The 12,221-nt window shown below is 53.6% G+C and overlaps 1 protein-coding gene across 12 annotated transcripts in view; it reads left to right on the top strand.

Moving 5' to 3' along the window:
* Positions 1-12,221, top strand: part of TNS3 (tensin 3) — a 243,498-nt gene that overhangs the window by 138,843 nt on the left and 92,434 nt on the right. For all 12 annotated transcript variants that reach the window (XM_082632029.1, XM_082632034.1, XM_082632031.1 and 9 more), the window contains 3 exons: positions 5,287-5,416; positions 5,757-5,822; positions 7,022-7,126. In XM_082632029.1, coding sequence (XP_082488155.1) covers positions 5,287-5,416; positions 5,757-5,822; positions 7,022-7,126 — 301 coding nt within the window. The remainder of the gene's footprint in view (positions 1-5,286; positions 5,417-5,756; positions 5,823-7,021; positions 7,127-12,221) is intronic.

Genomic DNA, 12,221 nt, shown 5'->3' with positions numbered 1-12,221 from the left:
CACAGAATTCAGCCCATAATACCTGTCCATTGAATAAACCCATTCTAGAATAAACCTATCCTAGTAAGGATAATAGTGAAATCAGGTACCATTGGTTCTCCGACACCTTTAGCTCTGATGTGTCATTCGTTCTCTCATTCATTCCCCACAGCACGCGTCCTGAACCAGGTAACATGGTGGATGTGAACATGAATCACACGCAGGTCCTACTTCCAAGAGTTTAGATTCTAGCTGTTGAGTGAGCTGAGCTGGCAGATCGCTCTCGTGCAAGTAGAATTTGGTGTGTTCACGCGTGCACAGAGGCAGGATCTGAAGGTTCACGGGGGGGAGAGAGGATTCCAGTGTGTCTGAGGAGGAGAGTCCCTGAGGCCGTGCTGTCCGGCCTGGAGGACGGGCCCAGGGCGTCCCCACACTCAGACCATAATCTCTGGGGGACACACATTATGCTGCATAATCTGTGGGCTCCTTCGAATCCCAGGGCTGTTGGTTCAACCTGAAAATGACCCTCAGGGATCAACACAGGGAAGTAGCTGGGCGGCAGAACGTTCCTTGGTGTTGGCCGAGCTTCCTGGGGAGTAGCGTGAGCCATCTCCCCTCCTGCTGTGCAGGTTGGCTGTGGTTTCCAGAGTCTCCAGGCAGGAGAAGCCCCTGGTCGCAGATGAACTGTGGGAGACCCCTGCACTTCGGTTTGCCCCGTCCTTCAGTTTTAGGGAGTCATCGCTTGGTGCGCACCTCTGCGAATCCAGTGGGCGTTCCTTCAGTGGAGAAAGCTGCAGATGGAGAATGTTTCAGGGCCTTTTCTGTGTAAAGGTTCAAGTGTGTAGGCGGTTTAATTTCTCATCAAGAATTTGGCAACGATTGTAACTTGGACGGAATCCTAAGTTGCAGAGAATGCTTTTATAGGCTACCCACCCCCAAGCCGCAGAGGGTTCGGCTGGGCTCTGCTCTGGAAAGTGGAAGGGAGCTCCCAGGGAAGGCTGACACTTTGGTCACCATCCTGTGAGGCAGAATGTTGTTGTCCTTTGGTTTTTTTCCCCTCCTTGATTTTGGTAAATGTCGGCCTCGTACACAGATAAATCTGCCTCTTTCCTCATGAGGGATTCTGCATTGAGACTGGTTAACAGAGGTAACAGGGGTCCAGTTTACAAGAAGTAAGGCCTCGTCAGCTCTTCGGGTTGAGAATGCTACATGGGAAAGTGGAGGGGGCTCCATCTGTCATTCCTTCGACTTGGGGGCTGGCGGGAGGGCTGTCACTGGGGGCCATGGGGACACCCACCCGCCGTCCAGCTTTGCCTGAACACTGCCAGCCTGTCCGCGCGCACCTTCCCACCGCACACCTGACCCACCCGTCTTTGCGATGTGCATGCACTGAGGGTCAGATTTTCGAGTCCACCCCAGAACGTCTAAAGGGCAGAGCCTCAGGTGTACAGTACACATGCTCCTGTCGGGGGGGAGGGCAGAGGCATTGGGGAGCACAGCTGCGTCGTTATGTAACCTCGCTAAGGAATTTGCATGGGCCGCAGGCCCGTCAGGAGCCTGGCTGGGGTCCAGAGCCCTGATCGGCTTGTAAACACTTTCGCATCCACATGCCTCGTCTTGCTGCTTCTGCTTGTGCAAGCCCTGTGGCCACTTACATTCTGTCCTTGTGGGGCGGGGCTCCGTGACCTGGCTCCAGCGACCCGACTTCTCAACAGAGGGGACCTTTCTCAAGGAGCCATTGCAAACAAACAGCACCTTAGTTTATTGTTTCTTGCTGAGGGCACTTACGTAAGATCAGGGAAAATGAAGGCGTCCGCAGGCCCCTCTGGATTTGCTCCTGCGGAGGTCGTCACAGGGCTTCTGTTGTACTGTATCGTCCTGGGACTTGCTGTGCGCGCATCCTTCTCCCTCGCTGTGCTGTGGGTCTCCTGGACCTGGATCGGGCCTGATCCGTTCTGCATCTCAGCCCAGTGGATCTACTTGTGTTTTCATTCACAGCCAATACTGCTGACCTACTCATGGTTTAGGAAGTGAGTTACAGCCTTGCCGCCCTCTGAAATCATTTTCACCTCCAAGTGAAGTGAAATCATGGTTAGTGCTGGCGCTGGATAATGCAGGTGTTTTGACTTCGGAAGGCAGCCCTCAAGCTTATTAAACCTTTTAGCATGTGTGGTTGTAGCTCCTTTGAGGATGCACATTCCTTGATGCCAGTGTAGACAGCCACCGGGGCCACCAGCAAAGTGGGTTGAAATTGTTTCAAATGCAGATATTCTAAAATCCAAAGGCAGAGGATTGATGTGGTCTTAGAAACTCTCTGGGGAGACCTAGGTAAACAGAACTGCTAAGCTGGAGGGATGCAGGGGGTATTACAGACCTCAGTCTCTAATTGTTGCAAAATGTTACCAATACTTTATACCTTAAAAGGCGCATTTTGGGCACTACTATCAAGCAAAAGGTTGACGGTTCTTTCCATGGAGTGTTGGGAGCCTGATTCTGGTCTCTTGTCACTGATGCTACTAAGATTTATTGGTGCGGATGATGCATCATTCCTGGCTCTGCAGGGGGTGCCAGAGGCCCCCGGGCGGGACTCCTGCTGGGTGGGTCCATCTCCTTTCCAGTTGGAGCCGCCAGGACCCCATGTGACCGAGACTTCTGTGGTTTTCTGTGCCTTCAGGAGACAGTGGGGGTCATTCTTGAGGTGGCCAGGAGGACTGGAGGGGATGGCGGGTACCATCCTGAGCAGTGGGAAGAGAAGTCCGTGGTGAAACAACGGGCGGGAGTATGGGCGAGGGCTCAGGTCTCCGCCAGCGAGGGGTTGTCAGGGGCCCCGGAAACCCCTCGGCAAGGGCACGTGTGTGCAGAGGGTGGCTGCTCTGTGGCAGGGGGCTACCCTGCCCTTCTTTCTACCCTGAACCCTTGTCGTGTGAAAAACTGGGAGTCTTTAGACACTAGAGCCACGCTGGGCCTGGGGAGGTGCCTGTGCCCCAGAATGATTGGGAGCCAGCAGCCTAGGGAGGGTGAACCCGTTTGCTGTCCCTCCCATGCCCCAGGGTGTGTGGTGACCTCTGCCTTCCCCTGCCTGGTGCCTGGAGTGGGCTGGGATTCGTGTGTGTGTGTGTGTGTGTCTCTCTCTCTCTCTCTCTCTCTCTGATGTGATGAGTGATGGTGAGACCAGAGGAGGGGAGCCCACAGAATGTCTTGGGTTCTGGGGAAGGTGGGAGCCGGGCCTGGGGGCTCTTGGTTGTCATGAGCTTCTGTCAAGAGCTGCCTGCAGGAGAAGGTGTCCCTGAAAGGGAGCTGTCGTTGGGCCTTCTGCGCTGCCCTGAGACTGCATGTGCCTCTTTACCCAGCGCCTGCAATGCCCCCGTGTCCACCTTGGGCTCTGCCTGCCCACAGGCAGCTTGGGGGAGCTGCCAGCTCTGTGTAGCATGACCCTGTGGGCTGGCCTGGGGCTGCTTCCCTCAGTGGATGTCAGCTTCTGGAGGCCTTGTTAGGTTATTTTACAGCCTCAGCCCCCCTCAGTATTGATAAAGATTTAAGGGCCAGACTGGTTTGCGCCTGAAACTCTCTTTCCTTTTCTCCAATCTTCTCCCCTTTTCCCTCATACTTCCAAGGTACCAGTGGAAAAAGGCAAATGGAGGGGGGGGTCCATTGCCCCACAGAGATGGGCACGTCCTCTGCGTGGTAGTCTCCACCGCAGCACGTGTGGGACCCCTGCTGAGCGGTCAGCGCGGTCAGTGTGGGGCGAGGGCCTTGGAGGGGTGAGGATGCAAGTAGCACCCTCTGGAAGGAAGGCTGAGAGGACAGCCTTTGAGGGGGCCCTGCTGAGGATCCAGAGACCCCAGACGAGGTGGGAGAGGACTGCGGCCGGCGATCCATTTGCTGTTGGAAAGCAAATTGAAGGCTTCACGCTTCTGCAGAATTCTCATTGGCTGGTTCCCTGGCCAGGGGCCGGAGGCCAGGCCTGAGTCTGGATCCCCAATGGTCGCGTGTGCACAGGCCGCCTGGCACCTCCCGCCTCATGAACGCTCAGCTCGTGTTTGTCAACGTGAAACACTCCCCTGACGGTCTGTTTACATTTTTCCATCAGACTGTCTCCTTGTAGAGAGCACAAAGGTAGAAGACCTCTGGGTCTACCCTAAGGGGCACAGTTCCCGGCACGCTGGCCGCGGCTCCTTGGGCCTTTATTTTTTCTCTCAAGTGGTGGTTTTACTGGTGAAGGTTATAGACCGGTCACCTGCGGCATCCTCCCGCATCGCTCGTCTGGACGGTCGGTGACCTTGCACAGAATCATTGAAGCCCAGCTTTTTCCGAGCAGAGTCTCTTTTGTGAGCATGGCTGCCTCTGAGATCCCTGCACCTCCAGACTCCCTTCCTCCCGGGCATGCTCAGTGCAGGGAGTGGCCACCTCTGCTGAGTGTCTGAGGGCAAGATCCAGCCTGCTTCTGGTCTTGGACCCCTGGGGACCCTGGAAAGGAGCCCTGCCCTGCTGTGGGAGGGAGGAAGCGTCCCCTCTCCTGCAGCACGCCACCCCGCCATGACCTTCGAGCCCTCCTTGTGGCCAGTGCCGTCCACAGACCTCTCAGGCAGGGGCAGGGAGGCCCCTGTGTAAAGGTGGGAAACGACGCCAGGACCCCTCCCCTGCCCACCCTTCCCTGCCACGTGCCAGGAAGGGGTGTTTCCACCCTCCATAGCAGCACAGTCACTCCAGGGGCCTGAGCTGCTCCCAGAGACCTAGGGCCACAGAGCCACAGCCTGAGTTCAAATCACATCCCTGGTGATTCTGGAGACTGGTCTCAAGTGGCCATTCAGGATGTCTGGACAACCCAGCAGTGGAGTTTCAATTCCGAGGCCTCTCTCCCTTTCCCCTTCCCTTCCTTCTCCGTTCTCCCCATGTCTCTCTCTCTCTGAATTATAGCACGCAACATAAATATTGAGCATAGTCCAGAAAGTGATGACTGCCTGCTTCTTTCATGAGAACAGGAAGGCTTTAAGGTGAAACATGGAGAGTTTAGATGAAATGAGGAAGAAGAGGCCACGGAATTTCATTCCTCAGCTGTCTTCCAAAGTAGAGGTGTGGTCTGTCTGAGGACTAAGGACTGTGGGATTCTTGTCCTGTTGGAACAGCACAGGTGTCCTCCAGAAGGACCAAAGCCGCGGTGACGTTTGCAGCCCGCCTCCTGGGTTGGGAGCCGCTGGCGGTTGCACGCACTCCCAGCCCCTCCTGGAATGGAGCGGCCTGTGCGCCCCCTGACAAGCGCCCTCCGCGGGCGTGGGCTCCCCTGAGGACACAACCTCTTTACCCCAGGTGAAGTGCTACCACAAGAAGTACCGCTCGGCCACCCGAGACGTCATTTTCCGCCTGCAGTTTCACACCGGGGCTGTTCAGGGCTATGGACTTGTGTTTGCAAAGGAGGATTTGGACAACGCCAGCAAAGGTGAGGTTGCTGCCCCGAGTCCGGACTGGGGGTGTGGGGAGTGGACCCTCGGCGGGCGACCCCCGGCGGCCTCCTGTGTTTCTTTCACTGTTCTCCCGCGCTCCATGTGTAAGTCAGCCTATTGACAAAATCATGACCAGTCTCACAAAAGACTGGCAACTGACCCAACAAAGAAAAATTTCTAGAGAAACGGTGAAACTACTGATACTTCCTCTGTCATGGGTGCGCTGTTGGAGATTTGGGAAGGGTGTTGTCCTGGTTGGAATATAAGGACAAAATTCATCCACCCCTTTCCCGTCTCATTGTCTCCAAATTTGTTGACCTAAGATTTCTTTTTTAGATGATCGTTTTCCTGATAATGGGAAGATTGAATTAGTCTTCTCAGCCACTCCTGAGAAGATTCAAGGTGGGTAGAATGCAGAATGCTGGGGGGCAGGATGCTGACCTGGTTGGGTGATGCATATGCTGGGGCCTCTGTCTGGCTTCCCACCTCTGCACATAATTGGAAATATAATATATTTAAAAAAATAGTAGGATATTAGACCGTGGGAGGGCATTGCCTTAGAGACAGTAGGGTCCAGGTGGGTCAATAAGACCCCAGAGATGGTGGGACTCGCCCAAGGAAGGGCCCAGAACCTTAGGACTGGGGGCCGTGTCTTGGTGCCCTGTTTACTTCTCCCTCAACAAACAGCTACGTGGTTTTGTTTTTGTTTTTGTTTTTGTTTTTGTTTTTTTTGTGGTACGCTGGCCACTCACTGTTGTGGCCTCTCCCGTTGCGGGGCACAGGCTCCGGACGCACAGGCTCAGCGGCCATGGCTCACGGGCCCAGCTGCTCCACGGCATGTGGGATCTTCCCGGACCGGGGCACGAACCTGCGTCTCCTGCATCGGCAGGCGGACTCTCAACCACTGCGCCACCAGGGAAGCCCCCAGCTACATGTTTTTAAAGAGGATTAGAAATATAGTAGACTGCACATACTTACGAGCAAAACAGATTCTCTCCTTCTAAAAATACATTTAAAGAGAAATCCGTCCCTTTATCGTGAAGGCAAATGGATCATTTCCATCACCAAGATCCATAATTGTGAAAGTTTTAATTCAGTTTTTAATAGCTGTTGAAAAGAAGCACCCTACTTCTGTGCCCAGTGCCATAGATTTAGGCATGAACTATTCAATGCGATGCTGTGGGGTAAGAACCCTCCTGGCATCCTCAGAATGATCAGGGAGCCTCGAGGGAGGGCCCAAACCTGCCCCTCCCGTCCACCTGCCCTGAGGCCGATCCTCTGGGTGCCTCTGGGTCCTTGACTTGCCAAGCCATCCGGGTGATCCCTTAGTGCAGAAACAGCGCCGAGAGCCCCGTACCCGGTGGGTGGAGGACCAATGTTCGCCTTTCCTTTCTGCCAAGAGGTGTTCACTGTTGTCAGTTCAACCCAAATAGTGCACGGCAGCTCTGATTACTGGAGGGCTTGTGGGAGGGGGCGTGGATCTGAGTGCTGGGCCTGGACACTCAGATGCGGCCGCTTCTCTGCCTCATTGCTGGCAGATGCCCAGAGGCACCGGCTTCTCTCTAACTAACGCCTGTTGCCTCCGTCCCACCGCCCCGCAGGGTGTGAACATTTGCAAAACGACCACGGGGTGATTGTGGACTTCAACACGGCAGACCCGCTGATCCGCTGGGACTCGTACGAGAACCTGAGTGCAGACGGTGAAGGTGCGTCTGGTTACCTTGTGTCAGTTACCAGAGAATAGGGCCCAGAAAAAGCAGCCTGTTCACGTTTAGATCAGAAATCTCCTTGCAGTCTGCTTGGAGGCTGGGAACCCTGCTGTCCAGGACCCCTGCCCTTGTGAGTCTGAGGGCACTCGTGGGAATCAGGCTTGGTTTTTTTTCTGTTTGCTCATTACACTGGTGTCCTGGTTGTATGGCTGCATCATTTAATCTCTGTTTTTGTGAGTCTGTCTCTCTCAAACATATTCTCTCTTTGCCACGGGATATGCAGTTTGGGTCACAAGTATCATGAAGGAGGAAAGAAATGAAGGGTGGCATCTGCCAGGTTTATAGAAAGAAGCCCCTGGAAGCTAATTTCAAAGAAGAGGGATCCGTCTTCTTCCAGGCACTTGAGAACACTGGCCTTTCATCTTTTTCAACCACCAATTGAGAACAGACCTGATTTGGAAGAGAAAAATCAAAACATTTTTGTCCAGTTACTTTCGTCCAGACGTTAAATAGCTAAAAGCAAGTCTTGTGGAGGTAACTCCACCAGTGCCCATCTTTGTGCATCTCTGGGCTCGCGGGGACTGGCAGCTGGGGATGTCTGCGGTCCACGCCAGGGGGCATGAGGCTCCTCTACTTGTCCCCCTGGGGTGTCTGGGCTTGTGTCAGTAATTTTGCGATGCAGACCCTCCTGCTGTCTAGAGGTGAAGCCTGCGTCACTGTTGTACTTCAGGCACAGTTTCTAAATGCGGGCTGTGTGTTTCACAGCAGGGGTGGCCCCTGTCTGGTTTCATCACCTGACTGCTCCCTTGGAGCCCTATCAAGCATCTGCACATACGTCTAAGCACTGTTCCAGTGCCTTGTCCATTCACCACACTGCATTCCATCAGAGGGGTTCCCAGGAGCTCTTGATTTATTTTCTTAGACCTCCCGAATCTACTTTTTTTCAAAATTGAGGTATACTTGATGTACAATATTATATGTTACAGGTGTACAACATAGTGATTCACAATTTTGAAAGGTTATACTCCATTTATAGTTATTATAGAATATTCACTCTATCCCCTGTGTTGTACAATGTATCCTGTAGCTTATTTATCATATACATAATAGTTTGTACCTCTTAATTCCCTACCCCTATCTGGCCCCTCCTCAATTGCACTTGATCTTGGTGGAACTCATGTGGCATTCCGAGTTCTCATGGTTAAGTGCTGCCTCTGTGGCCCCTGCTGCCAAGGCCCTGCAGACCCTCGCATAGCCACCTTCCAGAAAGCGTATACCGCTTCCCTCACATGGAAACATTCCCCTTCCTGAAGTTCCCTCCCTTCCCCCAACTCTCCAGGCCTCCTCGGTGAGGCTGACCTGCATCAGTGAACTCATTCCTGAGGCCCTTAGCTCTCCCCTGGAGCTGCAGCCTCTTGCTTGGGTCCCTGGAGGAGGGCGCAACTGGGCCCCCAGACCTGCAAAGGCGGGGGCCTTGGCCGGCAGGAAACAGCGTCTCAGCCATGCTTCCATCAGGGCAAAACTCTCTCCAGGGTTTGGTAGCCTATGGAACTGTGTCTTTTGGCCAGAAAATGATGTTGCAGCCCTCTCTTCTATCTGCACTTCCATCCCTGGTCCCTACTGGTTGAAAAAAACAAAAAAACCACACGCACACAGAAGCATTGACATAAGCTGTATTTATCTTTGGACATCCCTGCTGTCCTGGGATGGACCTTCCACAGTGGCCTTCTGTCAGGGACCTTGACCCCCCTGTTAGGTCTGAGTGAGGATGTGGACAGATGATCCCAAGTGTCCTGTTTTCATCCTGGAGAGTCACTCCTGTGCTCCTGGCTCTGTGGCCCTGGCGGGGTGATGGGGGTCCCGCTGCCCCATCAGCATTTCGTGGGGCGCTATTTCAAGGAGAGAGAAGTTGGGAGGGGTGAGGGCAGACAGCGGGGCAGCCTGCCGGAGCCTCTCCTATGCCATTTTATTTAATCCACATAAGAACCTGTGACCCATTTTAGAGATTAAGGGGGCAGTTCCCAAGAGAAATCAAAAGCTGGACATTGGTGAGGGGTCCTGGTAGCCATTCGGGGTTGTGTACTCTTGGTGATCACGGGTGAAGCTGAGTGAGTTGTCGTGTGTTCGAGATCACGCAGGACAGAGACCGTGGCAACGGGACTCAAGTCTGGGCCTGTTCGACCCCAATGCTATTTGGTGCAAACCTCATCCTTCCAGCTGAAAACCTGCTGGTCCCTGGGCCAGGGTGAGGCCTGCAGACAGCATAATCCCCTCTAAGCAGTTTGAACAGAAAAGATGTATTTCTAGGGCACTGGCTGGACAGATGTGACTGTCTACCCCAGGGGGCTTGACCATCTCCGGGCGCTGCCCTCGGGGCCCCGGCTGCACGGTGAGCCCTCTGCTCGGGGTCCAGGAAATGGAGTTGAGCTGCATTGGGCAGCCCCACGTGCGTCGGGTGACAGGACAGGGCAGCGAGCGCTGTTCTAAAGACACCTTACCGACTCTATATGGGTGGTTCATTGACACTGAACTCCTGGCCGGCAGCACTGTAACTCATGCCTGAGCAGAGCTGATCTACACCCGTGTTTCCTCCATAAGGCCCCTCCTGGCCTCTGGCTCTGAGGAACAGCGCTTCCGCGCTTTGCTGGGGGGCCACTGTGAATAGAAAAAGCACGAACAAAGTGCACGGAAATGCAAAAAGTGTGGCATGACATAGGCCTGGAGAAGGCCACTTCATGGTGTCACAGCGAGCCAGCAAAGCTAGTGCGCTCAGCCCTGCTCGCTCTCTCTCTGTCTCTGTCTCTGTCTCTCTCTCTCTCTAGCTCGACGAGGCACGTCCTTGTCTGAAATGGCCTATTTTAATTAGATCATCCTAGAGATAACCCCAGCTCTGGGAGTTCTTTTCTATTCTACATACATTTTCCCTTTTTCACGCGTCTCGTATTTCCTTAGGGGCTGCCGTGTTTCTGATGCTGTGATGAGCTCAGGGAGAGAAAATAAGCAGACCTCATGGGGAAGACATACCTATGTGTGTATTTGTGTACGTATGTGTGCATATGTGTGTGTGTGGCGTGTATATGTGAGTGTGTGTATATATGTGTGTGTATGTATGTGTGTGCATATATATGTGTATGTGTGTATATATGTGTCTGTGTCTGTGTGTATTTAATGTACATGGTATGTATGTGTGTTCATGTGTACATATGTGTGTTTATGTGTACATGTGTGTGTATGTGTGCGCACGTCTGTGTATGTGTACCTATCTCTCTGTCTACCTCAGCAGTGGCCATAAGATGCCACATGTGCCATGGGAGGGCTAGGTACCAGGAATTCGGGAAGTATGGAAGAGAAGCAGCTACTCAGCCTGTGTATTCGAGGGAGATGCAGGAAGAAGATGGCTCTTGTAGGCAGGGGTGCAGGAAGGGGGCGTGGGAGAGCCCGGCGTTTACCTGCCTCATTGCAGGCATGCTGCAGGAAGCGGCAGGCGCTGGGTGAAGGGAGGTGTCAGGGCCCGGACAGGAGGGCAGCAGTGAAGAGGCTTCTGGAGGCCCTGGACTCGGGTGTGGCTCTGGGTGGGCAGTAGGCGGTTTCCTATTTAGGAGGTAGATGACTAAGACCCTCTGCCAGATTCAACTCAGGGGTTGGGGCAGGGAAGCTTCCAGAACACGGTTGGGCATGAAGCCTTGCTGTGCCTCCCTGTCCTCTGTTCCTGGCTTTAACCAATGAATGAGTTTCTGGCCACCGGTAAAATTCATGGATCCAAGGTTGCATAGACGGGGGCCACCGTACCCCAGGTTTTGTCTCTTCTACTTCAAGTTGCTACCTTATAAACATCCTGTAGTTCAGACTCGGCCTCCCAGGTGACCACAGTTGTCCCAGAGCTTCATGGAGGCTGGTTGCAGGCAAGGGAGACTTAGATTTCTCACCACCTTCACAATAAGACACAGTCCTCTCACTCTTCCAGGCAGGACACTCTGCAGAGCCTGCGGCAGTTAGCCTGCTGGTGAGGACAAGTTGGGTCAAGAAGCGGCTGGCCACGGGTGTGTGCAGAGTTAGAAGTGCCAGATCCAGTTGTGACATTTAGGTGTTGCCATTATGAAAATGGATTTGAAAGCAGTTCTTCCCAGAAATTGTGATTGGGTGTTGAGATTTGGAAAAGCAAAGCAAGCTTTGGCGACTTAGCAGAAGGAGAGTCCACTGGAATCTGGCAGATCAGCCCTTAGGTCCTGGATCTGCTCTCTGTCCAAGGCCAGGCTGGCAGAATGGGAATGCTGTTGGCTGAGCTTCCAGAACTTAGGGGCTGCCTCATCAGTGTACACGTGTGTATGTGTGTGTGTGCACACGTGTGTATGTGTCATCAGTGTCTGGCCACGGCCACCACTCACTGAATGCATCCACTCTCTGTATCCAGACTGAGAAGAATTTGCTTAGATCCTGCACCCAGCCAGACTTTTCCAAGCATTGCTTGCTTTGACGGTTCAGGGCAGAGTCACGGCGTTAACCCAGCCCACGCTGTGTCAAATGCTGATGGCGTTTGCCAGTTTAGATGGATGAGGTGGGCCTCTTGCTCAGACCTCAGCAAGCACCCTCCTTGTGCTCCCTTGATTTACAGCCTCTGACCCCCTGGCCTTGCCAGGTCCCCTTCCAGGTGTGAACCCCTGACCCAGAGTTAATCCTCCCCTGATAAGGAATTTCAGGCAGCAGTTGGGATGGAGGGCAGTGGCTTCATCTTATCTGAAATACAAGAGTTTCACCATCTGTGCTAAGAACCATGAAGTCCTTCGGGTGTTAGCTTTTTGACATGGATTGGATCCTGTCAGAAGAGTTAAGTGCGATGTCAGAAGCTGTTAGCGAGTCATGACCAGCCCTGAGCTGCCATCTCAGAATCCATTGCTTTTCTAGCCCAAGTGGTGTCAGAGAAATCGACTCAGAATTCATGTCGTCCTGGACGAGTTTGCACGAATTAGCCCGTGTCAGTCTCCCAGGGGTGGCTGGAAGCATTAAGTAGCATTACCCCAGGACAGACAGTGAACAGAGGCGCTGAGTGTTGGCTTGATTTCACTGGGGTCCTTGGCCCCCAACTTGCCCCCAT

Source organism: Mesoplodon mirus, assembly GCF_964341445.2.
Source record: "Mesoplodon mirus genome assembly, chromosome: 9".
NCBI lineage: Eukaryota > Metazoa > Chordata > Mammalia > Artiodactyla > Ziphiidae > Mesoplodon > Mesoplodon mirus.
This window is presented reverse-complemented; position numbering and strand designations above follow the sequence as displayed.